General features: G+C 36.7%; 1 protein-coding gene across 1 annotated transcript; it reads right to left on the reverse strand.

The window, feature by feature from the left end:
- Window positions 1-19,196: 19,196 nt before the first annotated feature.
- LOC126084450 (olfactory receptor 4K15-like) lies at window positions 19,197-20,108 on the reverse strand. Its single transcript, XM_049899038.1, has one exon. The coding sequence runs from the start codon at window positions 20,106-20,108 to the stop codon at window positions 19,197-19,199; it is 912 nt and encodes a 303-aa protein (XP_049754995.1).
- Between the last annotated feature and the right edge of the window lie 7,777 nt (window positions 20,109-27,885).

Consider the following 27,885-nt stretch of genomic DNA (forward strand, 5'->3'; position numbering starts at 1 on the left):
GCTCTGGAGGGAATCTCTTTTTGAAATCTTAACACTTTGTCCATAACATTCCCATTCTAGACTGAAAATCTCCTCTCCCCTTGCATCTCTTTCTTCAGCCCAATCAATGGATTCCCAGGAGTCTCTGCAGGTATATTCTAATTCAAGCTGAATTTCTTTCCACTAATCAATTTCCATGCTTGTACTCTTATTAGGAATAGCTAAGAGTCAAGAAGATTTAAAACAAGGCGTAGTTTGTTACTTGCAGTGAGTAAGGAGACAGGGAGGTCACTCTCAAAGCACTGTCTCCTAGCAGAAAGGACTGGAGAAAGTTTTATGTTACACAGGAAAGGGGACGTCATACATATTCATTAAATTTCTGGGAAATATCAAGCGTATTTTTTGTGAGGGCAGGCTAGGAATTGGCACAGAAGTAACCAATTGACCTCATGTGCCTGAAATGGTCATGGCTGCTGGTCATGATGTAAGTCCGGTGACTTTTAGTTCGTTGGCATGAGTCCTTTGGTTCCTCGACGTGAGTTTCAAAGCTCAAATTCGACTTCAGGTCACTGATTGTCTCACAGCACATGCATGGGGCTCTGGCTTCAGCTGCTTGACCTGAAAAACAAATTTAAGTAGGACTATTTTATTAGGAAGAAGGGGAAACCAATGCACTTAAGGTTTAACTGCCCTGTGAGGGGGCCAAAGTATGCTTTGTGGTGAAGCCATTGTGTTTAAACTTTAACATCCTTTTAACTGGGGTAAGCAATGCTTTGTGGTCAATGCTATCCTTTTTCTAGAAAATTTTAACTGACAACAGCTTATTGTTTAAGGCATTTTTCTGTTTTTAGCTGATCTCAAAAGCGTAATGTTGAAACGTAGCAAGACTAAAACTCACTTGGGCAAAATAGAATCTGTCTTATTTTTCTGTATCCCTCAATTAAATTTAATTCAATAATTAAAAATTGAGTGTCTACTTCATGCAAAACCGTAGAATAGCAATTCAAGAATAAGTAAGCCAAAGTGCCTATTTGCAAGTTGTTTGCAATTTAGAATGGGCAATTAAAGAAAATACATAAAAAATAATACAAATATTGCAAAAGAAGGGTAAACACAATTATGTACATAGTCAACACTGGAAGAGATTCTATTTTGCTGGAAAGAAAGAAGTACAAAGAAGAAAAAGGATTGAGAAAGAGATAAACACAAAAGAGAAGAAAAAGACAAAAATGTAGTATTTGTGAAGGGCCTTGAATGAGACATAAAGTTTTGAAAGGCAGGGATAGTGAGCAAAAGAAGATTATACAGTGCATATAGACCAAAATAAACAAAGGTGTGAGTGAAGAATACTAGAAGTGACCCAAGAACCACTGCTGCAGCTTGGCTAGAGCATATGTGTCAGAGAGTTTTAAAAATGCACACAACAAGAGAGAGTTTTACTGGAAAATAATTTGGAGAATCTTAAACACAGGCTTTAGGGCATTGTACTTAATCTCTTGGAAGACAGAACGCTATTCATGGTTTCAGTGCAGGGGGCTATGCTTTAGGAATATGTAGAATATGGATCTGGGAGTGTTTGTGGAATTGACTAAAGGGGGAAAGGCTAGAGGCGTGTGGGTACAATTGGAGGCTATTGGAGAAGTTCCCTGCATATGCCCACTGAAGTCGCGAGGTGGGTATGGATGGAGATGGGACTAAGATAGAAGCATTTCAAGGATAGGATGATTCCTGTTAGCTGCTGTCTAGTGGGCCCCTGATCCGTGGCAAGCCCAAGCACGTCGGGATCAGACCATTGTGATCCATAGGGTTTTCATTGGCTGTTGTTTGGAAGTAGACCACCAGGTCTTTCTTCCTAGTCCATCTTAGTCTGGAAGCTCTGCTGAAATCTATTCAACATCGTTAGAACATGCAGACTTCCACTGACATATGGGTGGTGGCTGTGCGTGAGGTGAATTTGGCAAAATCAAATTTGGGTCTTCTCATGGAAAGTGAGAATTCTACCCCTGAACCACCACTGCCCTCCAGGGATAAGACATTCACTCTTAATTAACCAGTTGAAAAGAAAGATCAAGAGAGGGTGGAAAATCAAATTGTGAAAAACCTGGAAAGAACCAGGTGGATACTCTAGTGCAGAGAATTTCACAATGTGGTCCATGGAACTTGGAGGTGCTGTTCTGATGCACCACATGCTCCTAAAGGGGAATGGAGGCTCCAGATCTGCCCACACTTCCAATATGCTACAGTCAGGCTGGCACAATACAAATAGCAATCCACAAGTTAGTAGGTAAATATTGTGGTGCATACAGTAGGGTAGTGCTCAGCAATAAGAAGGAATGAACTATTGAGAAACACAACGACTTGGATGAATCTCAAATAATTATACTGATGAAAGAAGCCAGACCCTCCCTCCAACAGAAGAGTACAAAAGATGGTTTTGGGGAGGGTTGGGAGAAAACTTTTGGGGTGATGCATCTGTTCATTATCTTGATCGTGGTGATGGTTTTTGAAGTACACATGACAAAACAAATTGTGCAGTTTGAATATGTTTGGTTTATTGTATATCCATTATACCTTAATAAAGTTTCCTTTTTTAATACAGCCACCATAAGGCTCAGTAATCTCACTACTAGGTATTTACTCAAGAGAAAGGAAAATATCTTCATCCAAAAATACGTACAACAATGTCTGTAGGAACTTCATTCATAATCCACCTAAATTGGAAACCTCTCAAATATTCATTATCTGTTAAATGGGTAAATAAAATGTGATACATCTATACAATGGAAAGCTAGTCAGTGATAAAAGAAACAAGGCAATGCTCAAGAATAATTGATTCACAAACAAAATGGTATGAATTTTAAATACATTTTGCTGCTTAAAAGAAGCCCTTCATAAGATACTCTGGAAAAGGCAAAACTACAAGAAGGAAAACAGATCAGTGCTTACCAGGAGTTGTGGAGAGAGGAAAGAGGTTGTCCATATATGGGGTAGCATGGGGAAACTTTTGGGGTGAAAGAAATGTTCCGTATGAAACTGTGATGGTGGACATGACTCTGTATTTGTCAAAATCCTTAGAAACACACACAACAAACAGTGAATTTTGTTCTTTCCAAACTTGAAAAAATCACGAATAATTAAAGAAAAAGGCGTACTTAACATAGCAAAAGTACAAACAGGCTGATGAAAGCAATACTAAGTGTCTAAAAGGGTGTGGAATGTGAGGACAATTCACAAAAGATAACTTCATGAGAAATCAAGGAAATGCAAAAGAAAAAAAAAAGGAGTCATTAAACTTTCTCACTAAATTAGCACATTAAAATTTGATACTCCATGATGCAAAAATCTATGTTTAGTATGCAGTAAGACAAATACTCTGGAAAGCAATTTTGAAAAATATAACAAGAAACTTCAGAATACTCATGTTTTGTCTTCCTAATTTAACTCCCTTTCAGTGGAAAAGGAATATAAACTTCCAGAAAAATATTTAAATAGTAAAAAATATGTAAAGATGAAACATACCCATAATGGAATAAAAAAAATTTTTTTTTAATGGAATATGATGTGTTTATTAAACTAATGATATTAAGAAATTTTTTGTTTAATATTTAGGAATATTAATTACATGAGTATATTTACTGTATGGAGAGTGATGGTACTTCTGGCTGGTGCCTGTGAATCACCTTAGGCTCTGGTCACCTCACCACCAGCACATATACATTAAGGAATAAGGAGATCCTTCGATCAGAGCCTGGCCAGGTAGAAGCTCTTCAACTACAAACTGACAAGCAGAGAGTTCCTGGGGCACACAGCCCAGGGCTGGGGTCCATGAAATGCCATTTTCTCAGAATCACCTTCTCCCATATTGGATAATGCCTCAGTAAATGTTTTGCTTGGGAGAAGAGACTCTATCCCATAATGAGTGTCTGACTCCAGCAGAGAGGGCTATGAATGAAGGTCAGTGGTGTGAGTGGCAGCTAAGGTGGAAGAGAGCATGCTGTGCAGACCCAGCAGGAGATGGCATTTCCTAGACTGACATTGTAAGGGATGGAAAGAGGTTTGGTCTTGCTCTTCTGCCTAGTTTTCTGTGGGTTTCTAGCTGTACTCATCTCATTCACAACACGGGCTATGCCTCAGACTCTGAGCCATGTGTTTCCAAAATGGAGTGGACAGATTTCTAGTCCAGGATTTATGGTTTTTCTAATACCAGTGACTGCATCGATATGTCTGATTCAAGTTCCCATTATAGATGTATTGCAAACCTTAATAATTTTCTAAGGAAACACTAGAGGAAGAAGTGCACAATCAGTCCTGATGGAGTAGTTTTTGAATGGAAAGGCCCAATCTATAATGCATGGCAGTTTCCCGATACGCTACTTGAAACATGCAGTGGTACGATCCTTTTTTTTTTTTTTTTGCCTATCCCAAAAGAAACACTTGTATTTTTGTGAAAATGAAGGGAATAATTGGATTCACGTCTTGAGGTGAAAAAAAAAAAAAAAATGATCACGTGGGCTTTGAAGGAAGAATACAAGACAGCTATGAAAACTAATACTCACCATGGAGATAAAGCCTTATTTTCCACTTTGTGGTGGTAAATTGCATACAGGGTATCTAGAGACAGTTGTTGATGTCCACATAGTCTTTGATTTTATTGCTGATTCAAGGAAAGAAGCAAGTAGAATGCAAGATTTATAGATCACCCAAACGAAAAGACCAGGATGATGGTGACAAGTTCTTGGGATGAGTTAAATTCCAAATCACAGTGCCTGCATAGTATGAGTAGGATACTTCCACAGAGTCAATGTCCATTTTTGTATTAGCTTTACCTGTCATTCCAGAATGAGATACCTTGAGAAAGTTGGGGTATACATGACACTGGAATAACATCAAAATATGTTTGTTCTCAGATCAATGTTCTCCAAAGTAACTTCCTCTTGCCTCTGCTGCCCTTTGAGCCAGTGTACAGACACCACGTCAAGGACAGATGAATATCTGATTCACAACATGTACAACGTGAGCCTTTTCCTATTTTTATGTAGTTTGAATTGCTAAGTGTTTGAAGCTTAATGTGTTGTGCTATGTAAATATTTTATTGCTTCAAAACTCATTAACTCTTATATTTTGATGTCAATGTGGCTTTAGGGATAAAATGACAAAAAACAAAATGACATGTGAACAACATCAAATAATTTAATATTTAATAAAGCTGAAAAAATTTATGGTGTGTGGACACCCATGAAGCTCTGAATGTGAGGAGGAAGAAATAAAAAAATGGTGGATATGAAAAGTGCTACATTGAAATTTTATAAATTATTTTGTACATGCTGAGTTAGTCCACAGATGTTTTTATTGAGAGCACAAACATTTTGATGTAAAATATGTGGAAAAAGAGTACAGATGGGATTATTTTTGTGCTGGAACTAGACTTTACAAATTACTAGGAGTATTTTAAACCATAGTGCAACACAGCATTTTAGTTTAGCTGCTAGGATTATGAACCTAAATTTTCAGGTAATTAAAATCATAAAATTTACATTTTACAATACTTTGTAAAGCAGCCTATCACTATTTTTATATAGTGATTCAATTATCTGCAGATTTTGTGAAAGCTGAAACAAGTTTTGGCTTCTTTCAAATCAAGTGCTCCTACAAGAGTGCTGCATCAGACTTATACATGTACTTGAGCTCAGACATCATAGCTTTTACAGGTCTTGACTTAGATCTCGTCCTTTTCTTGGCACACTATTTTACCCTTTTCTCATTTCATCATTTCTCCATTTCATTCAGAACTGGGGATTGAACTGGACCATGGCAGATGAATGTGTTCCATGGAGATTCCTTGTCATTAGCTATTTGCTGGGGTAAATGGCTGAAGTCCAGAGAGCCAAAACACTGTCAACCTTTCCCAACTCCCAGAGTTATTATCCTGTGTCACACTCACTGCCAATTATGAGCACTTTATTTCTAACAGATTTGGGGAAATTGGTTACTTCATGAAGAGTTGAATTGAATCTTTAGTGATATTACCCATAACAGGATGAAAAAAATGGAAAAGCTCAGCAGAGAATATCTGATCCTCTGCAATGGTAATGTATCATGAGTTTCTCTTTTAATCTTAAATGTTAAATACCATAAATACATCATCAAAAGTGAACATATTTGCACTCTAACAATATGCCTTAATTATTGTGTGAAGTGACAATATCATAACTTGGATGTGATGTGCTAATTTTTTTTAATTTTGAAACATAGAGAATATAGGTTATTTATTTCCTTCTGACAAATATTTTGTTTACTAAAGTTTTTAAAAAGCTTTGGATCTATGAATGCAATACTTAAAGGACAAGAAATTTGCACTCTACTTGTGTATGGTTAAATAAGCCCTGACCCACTTTTAAGTGCAGAGTTATTAAAAAAAAAAAAAAAGACATAGTGCAAAGGCATTGCAACACAATTGCTTTTGAGATGACGGGTAAGAGTTTCATAAAAGATTTTACTATGCAGTTTCTCATAACCTCCTCAAGAACACTTCATATTCCTATATAATTTTTTACCAATTCTTTCACGCATACTAAGACATATGGATATCCTCCTCTGACTTCCTTTCTTTTACTTCCCATAGATCTTTTTTTCTCCCATTTGTGGATTTTTCTAAGGCACAATGTAATGATTAAATAGAATAAGTAACTGTATAGAGCTTATTCTTAAGATATATCTCGGCCAGGTATATCCTACCTGATATGATGCATATCAGAAAAGGAAGCTGAATTCTCCACTTTATCTATTTTAGGGTTAATCCTTCCAGAGTAGTGATATTTATAGGTGCCTTCTTCTGTCATCAAATTACAAGAGAACCATGGTTCTATCTAAGTGATCTCTTGAAGCTCTTGAGATTTAACAATAGATAGCCAAGGTTCATCTTCCAGTAGTAATTATGAATACCTTCCACCAGATATTTCCACTGGAACAAAGCAAATAACATATCACATAGTTGACAGTTACAATGAGGACTGAAGAACCACAGGGAAAAAAGAAAAGAAAAGAAAAAACCGGAGGGTCCTTTCACCCTTGGGCAATATGTGGAGTCAACTATCTTCTGTGAACTCTGTACAATTGAACCGGCTACTCCAGGGGAAATGTGTGGAAAAGTACATGCTTTTGCCCAAATGAGAAATGCTTTGATTTGGGAATGGAAGTGAATACTGTTTTCTTGCCACATGAGTATGTGGTGACATGGGGGAAAGGCAATTACTTATAGGACATAACTTCTTATTTCCAACTAAGAAAAGATGATTGGAGAGATCACTTTAATTTTTCTGAGCCTCAGTTTATTCTTGTATAAAATGATTTTTAATATGTCAAACACACAAAAATAAAAAGAACTTTGAAATGAATATACTTAAAGTCCATGTTAAACTTTGACAAATCCCAATATTCTGCCACATTTTCCTCTATTTGCATCTTATGTATCACCATAAATCATTTTCCCACAACTAACCCATAGTCTGAATTTGATATTTAGCATTCCTAGGATCTTTATAGTCTTACCACATAAAAATATATCTACAAATACAAATATAGTCTAGAGTTGCATGTTTATGTACTTTCATACAAGTGGTATCATCCTCTATGCCTTCTTTCACAACTTTCTATTTCCACACAATAATTTGTTTTGAATAGTTTTCTATAAGGATATAGAGAATTTTAGCTCATTCATTTTAATACTGTGAATTTTTTCTCAAATACTTTCTTCATTTGTCCACTCTTGTATGAATGATCATTTAGGTTGCGTTTGATTCTTGCTTTTATGAACAGCAGTGTAACAACTGCCATGGATTGAATTGTGTCTCCTAAAACTATGTGTGATCTGTGTTAGGCCATGATTCCCAGTATTGCGTGATTGTCCTCTGTTCTGTGATTTTCCTATGTGTTGTAATTCATACTCTCTGTCTGTGGTTAAAGAGGATTAGGGTGGAATACAACACCCTTGCTCAAGTCACATCCCTGATCCAATGTAAAGAAAGTTTCCCTGGAGTGTGGCCTTCACCACATTTTATCTTACAAGAGATAAAAGGAAAGGGAAGCAGGCTGTGTTGGAGGCCTCGTACCACCAAGTAAGTAACAATGGGAGCAGAGTGCATCCTTTGGACCCTGAATTCCTGTGCAGAGAAGCTTCTTGATCAGGGGAGGATTGATGAGAAGGACCTTCCTCCAGAGCTGAAAGCGAGAGAAAGCCTTCCCCTGGAACTGAACCCCTGAATTTGGGTTTCTAGCCTACTGTGAGAAAATAAATTTCTCTTTGTTAAAGCCATCCACTTATGATATTTCTATTGTTGCAGCACTAGATGAATAAGACAGAATTTGGTACCAAGAGAGTGGTATACTGTTCTAACAGATACCTAAATGTGGAAGCAGTTTTGAAACTGAATGGATAAAACACTCGGAAGAAAATGAGGAGAACTGTTAACTTCAGAGAGGGCACAGATGGTGAGAAACAGCATCAGAGGGCTGGCAGCAGCAGCAAACTGACAGCAGCAGAACCAGAAGACCAGCGCCAGACAGCACTGGGGCTAACGCATGGAGCGAGAGACCTGACTGCCTGTGAGCAGGAGGCTTCCTGGCAGAGTGGGGTGCCTCCAGGCACTTATCAGTGGAGCTACTGAGCTTTGGAACACTTGCCCCAGTAGGGCAGATATGGCTGTGAAGCCCAAGGGCTGAGAAGCCAAGGAACAGAGAGAGCAGAGCTGCCTCAATCTCAAAAGGTATGGCTGCAACCTCTGTGGTTTCAAAGATTGAAGCCATGGCCTCTGGTGTTTCTAAGGGTGCAGTCACCACTCAGATGGACTAGAAGAATGGTGTGCCTAAAGCTGAGGGAGCAAGCTGCCATATCAGTGGGCCTGGAAGGCAGAGCTGAAGTCCAGGGCCAAGGGGTTTCCACTCAGAATCCCAAGAATATGGCCAATGCCTAGAGCCTGGAGGGCAGCACTATTGTGCAAGTGATTTCAGAGAACAAAGGATAATGTTCAAAGTCTTGAGGGCTAATGTAATGTGTTTTGCTGACTTGCTTGGTGCCTGTTATCCTTTCTTTCCCTGCAATTTCTTCTATTTGTAATGGAAATGTCTTCCTTTGCCTATTTTACCATTGTACTTTGGAGGCAGATACCTTGTATTCTAGATTTCGCAGATGAAGAGGGTTTTTTAGATTTTGGACGTGGAGTTGATTTAAAACTTTTACTATGATATGATGGGGTGTTTCCGAATGCCCTGAAGTCAGCAGTATGGGCTTGAAGACATCTATGGAGTCTGCTGTAGTCATGAGTCCAGAACACAGTCTCTGTGAATTGCAGCCAACACCTGGTAATAACCTTTCTGCAGTCATCTGAATATAGAAATCAGAGTTCCCATTCTGAAGAGTTCCTGTCCATACCACACCCAGACTTCCTCTGCTCCCCCACACCACTGGCTGTTGTTCACCTCACTGATACCCCACTCCTGCCCCACACATACTCCAGATGGTGGCTTATTGTTTGCCCAGCAGTTATAGACCAGTTCCAACCTAGCCAAATTAGTGAACGTCTTTATTATCTGGTTGAATGAGCCATACCTCCAAAGAGGCTTGAACTTTTTCCAAGTTTGTGTTTCGTTGGGTACTCTCCCTCCACACTAAGATAACATTAGCCCATTGGCATCAAGGCAATTCCAACTCACAGCAAACCTATTAGGACAGAGTAGAACTGCTCCAGGTTCCCAAGGCTATAATCTTTACAGGAGCAGACTGCCACATCTTTAACCTACCAAGCACCTGGTGGGTTTGAAGCACCAAGCTTTTGGTTAATAGCCAAGAACTCAACCACTAAGCAACCAGAATTCCTTTAGGGTAACATCAGAGTTTTCTTATATCTTATAACTATTTTACCCTATCATAGTTAATAATTATATATATTGAATTTCCTCTTTTTAATCAGTGTGGTTTCTAGCTCATTATTAGAACCAGCGTGCTACACAATTCTACCAACATGCATGAAAGCTCTGATGTTATACATGGTCAAACACACACACACACAAAGAACTAGTTGCATTTAAATCGTTTCTGACTCTTTGTGACCGCATGTGTGTCAGGGTAAAACTGTGCTCCACAGGATTTTTGATGACTGCTTTTTCAGAAGCAGATTTTCAGGTCTTTCTTTTGAAGTGCCAGTGGTTGAACTGTAACCTCCAACCCTTCAGTTAGAAGACTTTGGTGGATTGAAACTTTTCTCACTATTCAATGTTCCTCCCTGTGGTTGGTAATTTTTTTTTTTTCTGATGTCTACTCTATCTGATATCTGAAAGTCAATTTGCTTTCTTTCAATTAATGTTTATGTGATATATCTTTTACTATCCTTTTTCTTTCAAGCTTTCTACAGTGTTATATACTCTTATATTTGATATGTGGATTTTCTTTGACAAAAATCAGAAAGTTGGAAACAAAGAAGGAGGATTGGCAGTTAGAAGATAGGGCCTAGATGATGGAAATGATGCAGGAGATCTCATGATAGAACTTTGCAAGACCAGCAATTTCTTCATGGCAAATACCTTTTTTCAACGAAATAAAAGATGACTATACCCGTAGATCTTACCCAATGGAATACACAAGAATCAAAGTGACTATATCTGTGGAAAGAGATGATGGAAAAGTTCAATGTTATTCTTCAGAATAAGGCCAGGGGCCGACTGTGGAACAGACCATTAATTACTCATATTCAAGTTCAAGCTGAAGGTGAAGAAAATTAGAACAAGTCCAAAGAATGACTTTGAGTATATCCACCTGAATTTACAGACAATCTCAAGAATAGATTTGATGTGTTGAACACTAATGACCAAAGACCAGACAAGTTGTGGAATGACATCAAGGACATCATACATGAAAAATGCAAGAGGTTATTAAAAAGACAGGAAAGAAAGAAAATACCGAAATGGGTGCCAGAAGAAACACTGAAACTTGCTCTTGAAGGTTGAGTAGCTAAAGTAAATGGAAGAAATGATGAAATAAAAGAAGTAAACAAAGATTTCAAAGGGCAGCTCTAGAAGACAAAGTATTAAAATGATGTGTGCAAAGAGGAGATAGAAAACCAAAAGGGAAGAACCTGTTCCACATTTCTGAAAGAAGTGAGGGAAAAAAATTCAAGCTTTGAGTTGCAATACTGAATTATTCTATGAGGAAAATATTAAATGATGCAGGAAGCATCAGAAGAAGATTGGAGGAATATGCAGAGTTGGTATACCAGAAAGAATTGGTTGATGTTCAACCGTATGATCAGGAACCCAGGGTACTAAAGGAAGAAGTCCAAGCTGCACTAAAGGCATTGGAGAGAACAAGGTGCCAGAAATTGTGAGAAAACCAGTTGAGATGTTTGAACAATCAGATGCAGTGCTGGAAGTGCCCATTCATCTATGCCAAAAAATCTGGAAGAGAGCTACCTGGCAAACCAACTGGAAGAGATCCATATTTATGCCTATTCTCAGGAAAAGTGATCCAACAAAATGAGGTATTTGTCCAACAATATCATTAATATCACATACAACTTAAATTTTGCTGAAGGTCTTTCAAAAGCAGCTTCAGCAGTACATCGACAGGGAAATGCCAGAAGTTCATGCTGGATTCAGAAGAGGAGGTGAAACCAGAGATATCACTACTGATGTCAGATAGATCCTGTCTAAAAGCAGAGAATACCAGAAACATTTTTACCTGTGTTTTGTTAACTATATAAAGGCATTCAATGGTGTGGATCATAACAAATTATGGATAACATTGCAAAGAATGGGAATTCCAGAACAATTTATTGTGTTCATGAGGAATCTGTATATACATTGAAAGGCAGTTGTTTGAACAGAACAATGGAATACTGTTTGGTTTAAAGTCAGGAAATGTGTATGTCAGGGTTGTATCCTTTCATCATATTTATTTAATTTCTATGCTGAGGAAATAATCCAAGAAGCTGGACTATGTGAAGAAGAACAGGGCATCAGGATTGGAGGAAGACTCCCTAACAATCTACATTATGCAGATGACACAATTGTGCTTGCTGAAAGTGAAGAGGACTTGAAGTACTTACTGATGAAGATCAAAGAACACAGCCTTCAGTATGGATTACACCTCAACATAAAGAAAACAAAAATCCGCACAACCGGGCCAATAAGCAATGTCATTATAAAGGAAAAAAAGGTTAAATTTCTCAAGGATTTCATTTTACTTGGATCCACAATCAACATTCATGGAAGCAGCAGTCGAGAAATCAAACCACACATTGTGCTGGGCAAATCTGCTGCAAAAGAACTATTTAAAGTGTTAAAAAGCAAAGATGCCACCTTGAAGTTTAAGTTGCACCTCACCGGAGTCATGGCATTGTCTATTGTCTCATATGCATGTGAAAGCTGGATGAGGAATAAGGAACACCAAAAAAAAAAAAAAAATGATGTCTTTGAATTGTGGTGTTGGTGAAGAATACCATGGACCGCCAAAAGAAAAAACAAATCTGTCTTGGAAGGAGTTCTGCTAGAATTCTCCTTAGAAGCAAGGATGGCAGGACTATGTCTCATATACTTTGGACATGTCATGAATGATCAGTCCCTGGAGAAGGACATCATGCTTAGCAGAGTAGAAAGTCAGCAAAAAAGAGGAAGAGCCTCAACAAGATGGATTGACACAGTACCTGCAACGATGTGCTCAAGCATAACAAGGATTGTGAGGATGACATAGGATTGGGCAGAGTTTCATTCTGTTGTACATAGGGTTGCTATGAGTTGGAACCAACTCTACAGCACTTAACAACAACAACATAGTTGGCTCAATTTTTTTTTAATCCACTACCAATCTTTGTCTTTTACATGGGGTATTTCAACCATTTATATTTAATGAAATTATTGATATGTTGGGGCTTACATAGACCGCTTTATTTTTGTTTTCTGTTTGTTCCTCTGGTGTATATCTGTTTCCTTTTTCTTGCCTTCCTGTAGGTTACTTGGATATTTATTAAAATGTCCTTTTGATTTAATTATAAGGTTTTAAATGTATTTCTTTGCACAGTATTTGTAGCTGTTGCTCTAGATATTACATAATATCTACATAATTTATTACAGTCCACCTGTGGTGTCATTTTTCCAGTTCAATTGAAACATATAGATCTTAACCTCCCTTTATGTTCCTTTACCTTCCACCATCAATAATATAATTGTCTTAAATATTTCCTCTACATACATTTCAAATCATATTAAATAGTGTTATAATTTTTCTTCAACCATTTAATATGATTTGGACAACTCAAGAGATGAAAGAATGTGCCTATATTTTGCTTTCCATGTTCTTCCTTCCTTCCTGATATTCCAAGACCCATTTTTTTTATTGCTTTCTTTCCATTTATCCATTCATTTAAGGTTGGTAGACTGGTGACAAAATATCTTAGTTTTTTTTCATCTGATAATGTCATTATTTCTGCTTCATTTATGAAGGATATTTTAGTTGGGTATAGGATTCTGAGGTGACAGTCTTTTTCTTTCAGCACTTGAAATATGTTATGGCACTTCCTTCTGACCAGGATGGGTTCTGAATGTTAAATCCACTGTCATTTGAATTTTTCTTTTCCTATGTAGGTAAAGTGTTTCTTTTTTACTATTTTCAATGTTTTTTCTTTCACTTTAGATACTGGAAGTTCAGTTGCCATGTGTCTTGATATGAATTTCTTTGAGTTTATCCTGTCTGGGGTTTGCTCAGCTGCTTGGATCTGTAGATGTATGGCTTTTGCAAAACTGGGGAACTTTTCAGTCATTATTTCAAGTAGCTTCAACTCCACCTTCATTCTTTTCTCTTTCCAGGACTCTGATGACACAGTGGTAGAGTTTTTTTTTATAATCCTACAGTTACCTGAGGTTTGTTCATTTTTTGAATTTTTTTTTTACATTTTATTTTAGATTACTTTTTGATTTACAGAAAAAAAATGAATATAGTAAGGAGTTGCCATATACCCACTCAATTTTCTCTATTATTAAAATTTTACATTAGTATGGTACATTTATCACAACTAATAAACATTGATGTATTATTTTTGCCTAAAATATATACTTGATTTAAATTTCTTTAGTTTTTAGGTAATATACTTTTCTATTCCAGGATCCTATCTTGGGTGCCATATTGGATTTGGCACTCTTGTCTCCTTAGGCTTCTCTTGACTGTGACGGTTTCTCAGACTTCTTTTTGTGTGTGTGTGTGATTTTAACAGTTTTGAGTTGTACTGGTTAGGTATTTTGTGAAATTTCCCTCTACTAAGATTTGTCCAGTGTTTTTTTTTATCATGATTAGGCCAGGCTTATGGATTTCTGGAGGAAGAATACAGGAAAAAGATGTCATTCTCATCTCATCATATGAAGGGTGCATGATATCAGCATAACTTATCACTGTTGATGTTGACCTTGATTATCTGACTGAGATAGTGTTTGACAGTTTTCCCATTGTAAAATTAGTCTTTTTCCTCCTTTCTGTACTTTACTTTTTAGAAGAAAGTTACTATGGGGAGCTCACACTTAAGGAATGAGGCATCATGCTCAAATTCCTTGAGAGTCAAGAGTCCTGTTCATTTATTTTTAGTCTATTTCCTCTCAGATTATATAATTCTATTGTTCTCTGTTCAGTTTACTGTCCTTTTTTAGGCCAATTCCTCCACTCCGTAGTTAAGCCCATCCATTGAATTTATTTATTGTTAAAATTTCCGTTTTTTCTTTATGTCTTCTGTTTCTTTGCTAAAACTTTCTCTTCTTGGCCAAGGATGTTTTTGTTTGCATTTTTTCAAGTGTGTTCATAATTGATCATTGAAGCATTTGTATGACAAAGGCTTTTAAATATTTTTTTCAGATACTTGTAACATCTTCCTCACCTTGGTGTGGCATCTATTATCCTTTTTCATTCATGGTGAGATTCCCTGGTTATTTGTATGACTAGTGATTTTTTTTTTCTTGAAATCTAGACATTGCCGGTAATATAACCAGACCTGTTACTGTTAAGTCAATTCCAACTCACAGTGACCCTATAGGGCAGAGTAGAACTGCCCTGTAGGTTTTCCATGGAGCACCTGGTACTTTCAAACTGCCAACCTTTTGGTTAGCAGCCACAGCTCTGAACCTCTATGCCACCAGGGTTTCCATTATAAGAATGGACTTCATTTAAACCTTCTCTTTTACCTGGCTTTTTTTTACACCACTGTGGCGGGGGATGACGAGGATGCTGTCTTGTTACTGCAAGGTGGAGATAGAAGCCTGGTTTCCCACTCTACCTCCACTGATACTCAAGGGAGGGGGGTCCTTGGTACTGCTTGATGGCAGCGAGAGTTCTGACTCTCCTTTAGATCTCCACTGATTGATCTTAGACTGGGAGTAGTAGAAATGCCTTGTTACTGCTATATGGCCACCTCTGATCCCATGGGAATGAAGTGCTGGCTCCTTGCTTGGTGTTCTTTGACCCCACCACAGGAGTCAGTTGGGGAGGGGGAGTTGGGCTTGGTATGAAGGGGAAGTAGAAGTCTAGGATCCCCACTTGGCCTTTGTTGGCGTGAGTGGGTTTGGCTCCAAAGTTTTTTTTTTTTTTTTGTAGTGTTTGGCTGGAGTAGAATGCTTACTGTCTAACAAATTTCTGTATTGCTAGGTGCCTCTTTCCTGGTCCTATGGATAGAGAGAGTAGATTTTCCTTTCTTCTTTCTTTCATTTTCTTTCTTTTCCTTTCCTTTCATTCCTTTGTTTTCCCTTCCCTTCACCCTCTTCTTTCTGTCTTTATCTCACTCCCATTGACAGTTCTGCATTTCTGTCCTCTTCAACTCTGGGTCCAGGATATACAATCAAAAAGAAAAGCAGGGAACTTACCACCAGATCACTCCTTAAGGTCCTAGCCTATCTGTCTTCTCTTCAACTATTAGAGTATTATTACGTTTGTTTTGTAGAAAATGCCCGTGCTTCAGTAACGATTAGGAGTAGGAATACAGATAAAGAAAAAAAATCATCTTCCCAAGAACATAAATCATCTGCTTTTTTAATAGTAATATTATCTGTTTTATATTCACTTTGAATATTTAACAGTTTAAAATATATTCAATTTGTATCCTTTCCCAATAGATTTATTTCTTACTTAAGTGCAGAAGGGGCAGTTAGTCTGCTGTTTATTCGGCCTCCTAATGCTTGTTCATTGTAAATAGGCTCCCCATGTGTTTTGTTCATTCAATTGTGAACTCAAATTTAGCTAGTCTTTGTGTGTCAAAATCCTGTGTAGCCACTGTTAAGAGTATGGCCCACCAGAGAGGACCTTGTCTTTATTTTTCCAAGTGCCCCAAGAATTTCATTGATCCCTGGAGTGAACTATATTTTATGTTGATTTTTTCAGATTAGAGCTCTTCTGACTATGCTGAGAGTATAAATTCAAACTCTGAATTCATATATGGACGATCTCATGATTTTAATCCAGAAGTAAACAATTTTTCTATCCATAGGCCAGGCCAATCAGAGCACAGGTTTGATATTTTCCTTGTGCTGCTCAGAACATTCTTCTAAACCGCACCTCACTGAAGGAATAGGCTCTAAGGATCTCAGGTTCAAGGGGTCTAATTCTACTTCACTCTCTTCGAAGGACAAAATTTCTCCCTAATGGCCTTGCATCCTGTGATTACCTGAAATCATTTCCCATCACCCTTCTTCTCCCAAAGCTTCTACTCTTTCAGATGCTGTCTTAGTCATTGAGTGCTGCTGTAACAGAAATAACACACATGAATGGTTTTAACAAAGAGAAATTTATCCTTTTACAGTCTAGTAGGTTGCAAGTCCAAACTCAGAGTGTCAGTTCCAGGGGAAGGTTTTCTCTCTCTGTCGGTTCTGGAGATAAGTTTCTTGTCACCCAACTTCCTTTGGTCTGGGAGCATCTCAACGCAGGAACCTCAGGTCCAAAGGACATGCTCTGCTCCCGGTGATGCTTTCTTGGTGGTATGAGGCCCCGCAACTCTCTGCTTGCTTCCTTTTCCTTTTATCTTTTGTAAGATATGGTACAGGCCATACCTCAGGGAAACCAAGGTAAAGGATTTGACCTGAGCAAGAGTGTTACTTCTCAACCTAATCCTTTTTAACCACAGACAGAGATTATGATTTATAACACATGGGAAAATCACAAAATGGAGGACAACCACACATGGTCTAACCAAGTTGACACATATCTTGGGGGGACACAATTCAATTCATTACAATTCAATCCATTACAGATGCCATGACATTGTTTGTTTTAAAGAATGCTGCCAGAATTCACAGGTATTTTTAAAGTATGTCCAAATACCTAAATTTCAACATCAGTAATAGAAGCATAATCTTCTTCCAAGCCTGAGATATCTTGTGAGTATCAACTGAGATAATAAATAAAGAACAATTTGTAAATTATATAATGACCATTAAATATAAATTTGACTATGTTATCATCATTTTCATATTCATCTTATGATACAGTCCTACATTAGTATTTTTTTTTTAATTCTGTTTCAGAAAAGATTCAACAGAGTAGAGTCTTGCAGAATGGTGAAGCGATAATGGAGCAAAGTGAGTTAAACATTGTTTAAAGCCTACTTGATATTAAATCCTATTCCAATCTACCATTTGTCCCACAGTATTTCAAAAGCATAATTTCACTTTGGGGTATGGCTTTCAATATCAGAAGATTAAGATTAAGATGACTGCCTGGAATTAAAATGTGATATCAGTTAAAATGATTACTGGGTAAAAAAAAGTTGTGAATTAAATACCATTCTGAAACTTTAAAAATATTGTTTAAATATGTTATATTACTTTAATATTTTGTACATTTTCATATTTATCATGTTGAGTGGAGGAAGCATGAATTTGATAGAGGTATGAGTTTAACAGGAAAAGAAAAATGTTTTATTATTATGAATAATTTTACTCTAAAGCAAATAATAATTATTTCACAAACAAAAGATGAGGAGTCCCATTTTCCTTTTTTTCTAAAGTGGTCTGTTTTCAGTTATAAAAACAAGTGCTATAAAAACAAAGAAAATGTGCCCTATAATCTTTCAGATGTTACAGTAATTCACAAAGAACAGTGAAAAATGTAGACTTCTTATAAAAAGTCAAAACAATGACCTTATAAATTTTGAGAGCTTTGAAAAATGTGTATTTTCACTTATGTTTTATTGGGTGCTGTTATAGATTGAGCTGTGTCCCCCCAAAATGTGTGTCAGCTTGGCTAGGCCATAATTTCCAGTATTGCCTGGTTGTCCTCCATTTTGTGATTTAATATAATTATCCTATGTGTCTTATTTCCTAACCTCAATGATGTTAATGAGGCAGGGTTAGAGGCAGCTATATTAATGAAGCAGAACATATCCACAAGATTACGTTGTATCTTGAGTCAGTCTGTCCTGAGATATAAAAGAGACAAGCCAGCAGAGAGGAGAGCGACCTTATGTGTTTTTTGGACCTGGAGTCCCTGCACTGAGAAACTCCTAGACCCAGGGGAAGACTGATGACAAGGAACTTCCCTCAGAGTTGACAGAGAGGCAGAAAGCCTTCCTCTAGACCTGGCACCCTGAATTCAGAATTCTAGCCAGCCAGACTATGAGTTACTAAATTTCTGTTTGGTAAAGCCATTTGCTTGTGGTATTTCTGTTATAGCTGCACTAGAAAACTGAGACTGGTGGTGTAGATTATATGGCAGGACATGGAGACTGGTAAATGAATACAGAGAACAAAGGGATATATTTAGCATTGTTGTTGAAAAAATATTTTTTACATAGAGATATCCATTTTAGCTTGTAGTCCTTGAACCACTAACACTGAGTGGCAGTTCTGAACTTCAATTTCATATGCTGAGACAAAGAAACATTAATTGTGAGCCCAAATTTTGATATTTGTATCATGGTGAAATATGGAACATACATGGTTAAATACATGAATCTATTTGGTTTCTGAGTTCAGTTAATGAGCTCACCAAAGCTACTCACTATTTAGTTCTTAAGTTTGGGTAGTTTGTAGTGAGAGTTCACATTGTAACAAATACCATTTCTATATATAAGACATTATCTCCATTTATTTAATTTCTTAGTTCAAATATAAATAGTTTTAATAGCAAAGATATAAGTGGGTGGCCTTTAGTATAGTTGTCATCAGCACAAGAAAGAGCCAAGAAACTGTTAGGAATTTACTTGTCACCTCCACAGTTTCTGCATTGCAGATACTACCTCCTTATTTCTTAATGTGTAGATCAAGGAGTTTAAGAGAGGGGTGAAAACAGTATAGAATATTGAGAGGATATTATTCACCAGGAAGTTGTTGAAAGAGCAGGCATAGATGAAGATGCAGGGCACATAGAACAGGGTCACCACAGTGACATGGGCAGTCAGGGTGGTCCGAGCCTTAGCCATGCCCACTGAGGATCGACGTCTCACAGTGATCAGGATGACCATGTAGGATATGAGCAAGAGCACAAAAGAGCTGAAAGCTATTAGACCACTGTCTAAAAACATCAGTTTCTCAAGGATATATGTATCAGTGCAGGCAAGTTTGATAACTAAGAGAAGGTCACAGAAAAAGCTGTCCACTTGATTTGGACCACAGAATGGAAGGTTTACTGTGAAGACCAACTGGCTTACTGAGTGCAGGACGCCAGTGAGCCAGGAGCCCACAACAAGGCCTGTACACTTGCGTACACTCATGATGGCTGCATAGCGCAGGGGTTGACATATGGCTACATACCTGTCATATGCCATGGCTACGAGGAGCATCATTTCACCAGCAGCACAGACATGCTGAAAGAATATCTGGGCCATGCAGCCCTCAAAGGAGATGGTCTTGTGCTCCTTGAGGAAGTCAACAATCATTTTGGGAGTGGCAAAGGTGGATAGACACACATCAATGAAGGAGAGGTTACTGAGCAGGAAGTACATGGGTGTGTGCAGAGCAGGTTCAGAGAGGACTGTGAGCACAATGAGGAGGTTTCCCAACACAATGGATGAATAGAAGAGTGTGAAAAATGCAAAATAGAAAAGTTGTAGCTCTCGAGGACCTGAAAGACTGTGCAACACAAATTGAGTCACTCTTGAGTTATTTCCTTGGTCCATGATTTCAAGTTTCTGAGATCAGATCTGAAAATTTCCTGTAAAATGAAATGGAAAAAATATCATAATTTTGTGGGAGTAAGCGAGCAAATCCAAGCCTGGCATCAAATCTCACTCTATATACTTATGTACTTTAGATTCTCAGGCTGTTGTTCTGTTCTTTTGAGTAGATTCTGACTCAATGGACACTGTTAGACAAAGTAGAACTGCCCCATAGGATTTCCTAGGCTGTAATCTGTACAGGAGTGGAAAGTCAGGTCTTTTCTTTCATGGAGCTCTGTTTGAATAGCCAACCTTTCAGTTAGCAGCTGAGCACTTAACCATTGCACCATCAGAGCTCCTTTAGATTTTCAGAAGCACGCAAATACACATTAACTGCAATCATTTCTTTGGTAGTGAGTGTGTGTGCTCGGCTTTCATCTCTGCATCCCAGCATGACAGTTATATTCTAAAAATACAATTCTTACTCCTTACCTTCACCACTTAAAAATTCCTAGTAAATAGGACAACGAAGTTCTAGAGTCAAACTGATAGGTTTCAAATTCTATCTCTTTTAATTTCTAGCAGTATGACCTTCGACATGCTTATAAGCTCTCTGTGCCTCAGTTTCTGTATCTGTAAATTAGGGGAAGAATGATATATGCCTCAAAGAATTGCTATAAGAATTAAGAGCTATAAAAGGTGAAATATTTAGAATAGTGCCAGACACACATTTGGTACTACACCTTTTTTCCATCAATGATGAAAATATTTCTCTGTGCAAATCAACATGGTAGACAAAATATCAAATTGTTTTCTTATCACATGTAATAGAACAAAATATTTCATGCACTTTAGTGTCATCTATTTATATTCAAGCATGTTAATACTTGAGTTCATAACATAATTAATATATTTTTGTCTTTTATGAGGCATTATTAATTTAGACTATTTATAAAGTCATGATGGCTCTTCTTCACCCAGTGACTCTGATTTTGAGTGAATTTAATACATGATCTTTAGTCCGAAGTACAAAAAAAATCATCTTTACTGATATGACCGACCTGTCTTGCCTATAATTTATATAAATATGCTTTATGATTCTAAAGAAAAGGGATCATATTTTGTCCCTTGTTTTTCTTTGTTTTTCAGAGCACAGTGCACACAGATTGTGTTCAATAATATTTGTAGATCTAGATGTGTTTTTAGTTCATATCAATTGAGAGAGAAGTGGTCTTATAGGCTAATTATCTCTGTGTACTTTGGAGAAAAATCCAGAAACTGCTTCTTAAGAGTCTCAGATTTTTTTTTTTTTAAATAAATAAAAAACAGTTTTCTTTTGGTAAGTTTTCAAGTTTTAACTCAGTATGAAAATTGATTTGCTAGAATAATTATGAATAAACTACACAGGATGGAAGAATAAAGTACCTGGATGCAACAACATAGGGACTTTACCTTCAGAAATGTCTCCAAATTTTTTTCATTCACTCCTCTAAGAGCAAAAGGCTATGACCAAGTATATTCATTTATCTGTAAATTATATACATATACATGTTCACTAAAATATTACATACATGATAAAATATAATCGAAGTTTAAGAAAGAGTGTTTTATAAATAGCAAGAGAACTACTAATATTTTTCTGACACTCAAACAGCTTGCCTGCTGGGATATGTATGTGCACCCTACTTTGGATTTCATTGATCAAGAAATGGAAGTGCCTCATTTTCTGGAGAGAAATTTCAAAAAGCCTGACTTGGGAGACAGTTAAGTCATTGCATGCAGCGTTCTGTTTCTAGAAGAGAAGACAGGAAGTCATTGCAGAACAGTTAGGTGCATTCCTTAGGTTCCCTAGGTGGTGCAAACAGTTAAATGCTTGCCTACTAGCCTAAAGGTTGGCATTTTGAACTCACCCAGAGGCTCCTCAGAAGACAGACCTGGCAATCTGCTTCCAAAGGGTTACAACCTTGAAAACCGTATGGATCAGTTCTACTCTGCACACATAAGGTCACCATGAATTGGAACTGACAGCAACAGCAAAGATGCTTTCCGACCTTGGTCAAAATAATCAAGATGGTAAAGTCTATCTTTGGTTCCTTCTGTCTCTACATTCCTTTGTTCTCCCAAAGTCAGTAAGTTTCTCCTGTTGTCTCTGCTCCGTTTTAGAATTGCAAGGGCATCAGGACACTTTCTCCAGACAGCTAGTGAAACCTGCAGTCAGACAAAATAAACATTCTTAACTGTTCAAAACACTGTTTCTTTACCTGCAATAAAAAAGAATTACTATACGGGTATGAAACTTACTTACTAAAATCACCTCCAAAGAGATCTCTTTGTACTGTCCCAACAGTGTATATATACATAGAAAACCTTTTACAGCCCTATGCCAATGTTAACAGTGGTTGTCTAGTGCTGATGTAACAGGAACACCATAAGTGGATGGCTTCAGCAAACAGAAGTTTATTCTCTCACAGTCTAGGAGTCTAGAAGTCTAAATTCAGGGCATCAGCTCTAGGGGAAGACTTTCTCTGTCAGCTCCAAAAGAAGGTCCTTATCATCAATCCAGGAGCTTCTCAGCACAGGGACCCCAGGTCCAAAGGATGTGATATTCTCCTGGCTCTTTTTTCTTGGTGATATGAGGTCCTCATGTCTCTCTGCTCACTTTTTTTTATATCTCAAAAGAGATTAGCTTAAAACACAATCTAATCTTGTAGATCTCATCAGTATAACTGCCACTAATCCATCTCACTAACATCATAGTAATAGGATTTACAATACATAGGAAAATCACATCAAATTACAAAACGGTGGACAATCACACAATACTGAGAATCATGGCACAGCCAAGTTGAAAGATATTTTTGAGGGACACAATTCAACCTATGACATTATCTCTAGGTGAGAGTCATTTTATTGTGTATACATTTCTGTATTTACTGAGGTATTTGTTTTCCTGAAATCAGCAGGTATTATCTTTTTAATCAAGGAGCCCTGTTGATGCAGTGGTTAAGTACTCAGCTGCTAACAGAAGGGTTGGCAGTTCAAATCCACCAACTGTTCTGAAGTTGAATCAGTTAGGTTTGTCATGGATTGAATTATGTCCCTCAAAAAATGTGTACCAATTTGGCTGGGTCATGATTCCCAGAATTGTGTGGTTGTCCTTCATTTTGTGATTGTAATTTTATGTTAAAAAGGATTAGGGTGGGATTGTAACACCTTTACCCAGGTTACATCCCTGATCCAATGTAAAGGGAGTTCCCCTGGGGAGTGACCTGCACCATCTTTTTATCCTCAAGAGATAAAAAGGAAAGGGAAGTAAGCATAGAAGGGGGACCTCATACCACAAAGAAAGCAGTGCTGGGAGCAGAGCGCATCCTTTGGACCCCAGGTGCCTCCATGGAGAAGCTCCTAGTTCGGGGGAAGATTGAAGAGAAGGCTGGCAGAGAGAGAAAGCCTTCGCCTGGAGCTGAGATCCTGAATTTGGGCTTTTAGCCTACTTTACTGTGAGGAAATAAACTTCTCTTTTTAAAGCCATCCACTTGCGGTATTTCTGTTATAGCAGCACTAGATAACCAAGAAAAGGTTCTATTTTTTTTTAATTTAGAAATATCAAATAAGACATATAAAATTAAAAATTGTCTTTAATTAGAACACACAGGGATAATAACTATCTGATATATATATATATAGCCCTCTGTGTGTTCTCATTAAAGGATATACATATATCACTATATGTACAGTGCATATTATTTTATAACATATCACTCAATAGTTATCATAAATATATTTCCATGTCAATAGAGCACTTTCATGTCAGCTTTTTAAAAATATATTTTTGATATTTTATCAAATGGATGTTTTCAATTTTCCCTATTATTATTGTAAAATAACCATATTTTTAGCTAAAAATTTATGGGCATACATAAGTATTTATTTAAGGTATCTCATTATAAGTATACACTGTAGAAGCTTCCTGTCCGTTTTGCTACAACTCTTCATACTAAATTGATTTATGAGGATGCCCACTTCTTCACCTCTCCCTTTCTTGGCAAAAGAGCATGTCATGCTTTTTTTATCTTTACTTATTTGCTACATGAAAGTGCATCTTAATGATGTTTCAATGCACTTAGTGATTATTAATGGGGCTGGCCATTTGTTCATTCATGAATTGGCCATTTGTATTTTTTTCCTCAGTAGCCTATCCATGTCCTTTGACTGTTTTTCTGTTGGACCTTCCATCTTCTTAATATTTACATATAAAGACACTACCCATGAAGGTATTATCCTTTTTTGCAGATATTCCACAAAATATTTTAGTTTACTCTTTTCCTTTTATTTGTGTCAAATTTCCCATAAAATTATTTTAAATATTTTAATAAATTTAGATCTAATATTTTTCCAAATGCTTTCTTCCTTTGTTGCCCAGCTTAAAAAACCTTTGGCCACCAATGTGTTTTCGTTATTTAAAATAAAATAGTGAAAAAAACTTATAAATTGATAAATTTACTTTTTAAACAAAACTTTTAAAACAATGGTGGCTATGGGAAAAGTATTTGCATGAGTCCTTACTAGTGGAAGCCTGAGAGGTCAAATCTTCAAATGCCACATTTACAGGACAATTGGGAGTGCCAGTGTAGGGTGGGGGTGATTATAAAGGATTCCATTTGTATGGTAACCAACACCCTATGCTAAGGAGAAAAAAATTCTCTCATAGAAATTACAGGTATCAGCAAAGAGTTGAAAGAGGGTAGGGAATGAGGTTTTCAGCTGCCTCTGAAATCACTCCATGAAATTTCCAACTATTTCATCTAGCTGGTGCCTTTGCCTAGTACCAGGTTAAGGAGCTTCATAAATATGCAAATCTCTCTTGTATGTCCTTGTAATTGGCCATATATTATCTTTAACTTTATTCTCCTAAAATAAGCCAAGTTGTTAGCAGAAAAAGATGTAATATCAGAGGTCCCATCAATTGGAGAGAAGTCTAAGACATTCTTGTTTATTACCCAAGGGAGGACCAAGAACCAATTAACTCAAAGTAAAAATGGATAAAAATTTGTTTTATTACTCATTTAATTGCTAATTATTTTAAAACAAGGAAGCTGAAATTATAACCTCTCGGGTGATTAAATTTGATTCTGAACTCCACAAGCAAAGGAATGAAATTTTTGTTGTTGTTATGCTTTTCTTTTTTTTTTTTTCTCACCACAGTTAAGCCTGGGCTTTACAAAGGGCCTGCTTATAAAAGTTCAAAAAAATAGTTGCCAAATTAATTTATTCATAAATAATACTGATATGAATGATTATGTGCGTGCATGAATAAATATAACACATTTTTAGTAAGCAGAATAATGGTTAATTAAATACAAATTATTACATTAACATTCCTCCCTTGTGTATAAAAACCCATTGCCATCCAGTCCGTTCTGACTCATAGTGACCATCTAGGACAGAGTAAAACCGCCTCATAAAGTCTGAGGAAGCAGACTACTACATCTTTCTCTTGCTGAGCTGCTCTTGTGCTCAAACCATTGACCTTTGGCTTATCAGCCTAGTGCTCAAATACTGTGCCCCCAGGGCTCCTTTCTTGTTTACAGAAAAAAAGAAGCCAAACCACAGAGTGAGTCATAAGTAATTATTTAAATTTTTTGAGCCTCAAAACATGAAAAATTTCAAAAAAGTCAACTCACATTCTGTCTATTGTCTTGAAACCATGACGATGCTAAAGGGCAACTGATTTTTAAAGAGAAAAGAAGGAAAGATAGAAAGAAGGAAGGAAAAAAGGCAGGCAGGGAGGAAGAGAGGAGGGAGAGGGGGAGGGAAGGAGGTGGGAAGAAAAGGCCTCTTCAGACTGATTTTATTTCTCCATTATAATTATACTAATTTACTGAGCATTGATAAATCTTCTAAGCACTATGATAAAACTCTCCATTTGAATCATGTTTCTTAACATTCATCAGCCTATTCCGTTTTATAACTGTGAATGTAAAAATAGGAACAGATATTGAAAACCAGAAGGCAATAATATTACTTAGAGCTATTGACTTATGAATCAATTTTAAATGTATAGCTTTGAATAAAAAAAAAAAAAAAAAACTACTGCATGACATGAATTTGGGTGAAATTTCATAAATAATAAGAAACAAGAGATTATTTTAATATAAACAGAATTTTTGGGTCACTTGGTACTATAAGTCCTGAGGGAGACACAAATGTTGAGAGTAGAACTAGAAACAAGAAATCAAATCTTAATCCAAATCTCTCTCACTGATTATTTAATGTGGAGTAAGTCCATACACTCTACATCTTTTAAATTTATTAGGAATCTTATGGAAAATCATATGGGTATCTCCTTCTGGCCCAAAATCATTCTAGAAGTAAAAGGAACATAAAATAAACAAACCCTTAAAGAGGGAAAAAAAAAAAAAATCACAAGGGGTGAGCAGAAAGGCACGTGGAAAAGAAAAGATAGACTCTCAAACTTATCTCGATAAAGCTAGCAGAGTTAGGGTGAGTTTATACACATTGGCTCTGTCTGAGTACTGAATTATGGATACTTCACTTACCACCTAGCTGAGGAACTGAAGCCACTGCACAAATAACATGGGACCTTTGAATGTACGGAGCTTGAAATAATCTCTGTAATTAACTATAAACTTAGAATGGCAGCGAATAAAAGCCCGTTGCCATTGAGTTGATTCCAACTCATAGCAACCCTATAGGGCAGAGTAGAACTGCCTCATAAAGTTTCCAAGGAGCAGCTGGTGGATTCAAACTGCTGACCTTTGATTAGCCGCTGAGCTCTTAAACACTGCACAACCAAGGCTCCAAGAATGGAACACAAAAGACAGTATCTGTAAAAATTTTAAATATAACTTATAATTGGATTGTTATATTTATTTTTAGAGTTTTTTGGGTAAGATATTATTAGCCATCATTTCCTGTATACTCATTAGGTGCTATGAATTCTACATTTATAAGACTATTGATATGTATATTTCAATATATATCATATATACAGAAGTATATATAAATATACACAGAAATAAATATAAAAATATATACAGAAGTACAGATACATATATACAGAATTATACTTATAGATAAAATATGTACATATATACCACATAAAACTTTATATATACACATGCATGTATGTATAAATATATAATCTGGAAAGCTCATAATAATCCTTCAAGCATGGTTTTATTCTTATATAAAAGAATCTCAGTGAAGATAAACTATTAACATAATCATATGACAAAGTAACCAAGCCTAGATTTTGCATTGTATAAATTGTAGTCTAAGCATTCTAAAATTGTATTTGCCTAGTTAAGAGCATGGAGACCAAGGCAACAACTAAAAAAATGGATGTCTATTTTTTTTTTTTTTATACATGTGTAAAGAAGCAACTTAAGTGAACACACTGGCCATTCACAGAAGAACCATATTATGTATCCTACAACTGGAGAATAAACTCAGAGATCATAGTGGCTGAGTCTGCAGAAGAGGGAGATCCACTTTTGCAGACATGAGGTTGGGTGGCATATAAAGAGCTCATCTTTAGGGGAGTTAAAACAAGGTGAGACAAATTCAATCTCACTGATGGAATTAAAAGAAATGGAAAACTATATTAAAATGAGAGACTTTACTAAGAGAGTTGGAGTTTGTCGACTCTTTTTATTTCAGAAGTTCCCCTGGACTAGCCTGAGCTCTCATGACATTAGAAATGTGATCTTCTTGTACAGCTTGCAATCTGCCTCATTGTACTTTACACGTTTTATTTAAGAGGATGCGGAGGTGA

The sequence above is a fragment of the Elephas maximus genome, chromosome 10, assembly GCF_024166365.1.
Source record: "Elephas maximus indicus isolate mEleMax1 chromosome 10, mEleMax1 primary haplotype, whole genome shotgun sequence".
NCBI lineage: Eukaryota > Metazoa > Chordata > Mammalia > Proboscidea > Elephantidae > Elephas > Elephas maximus.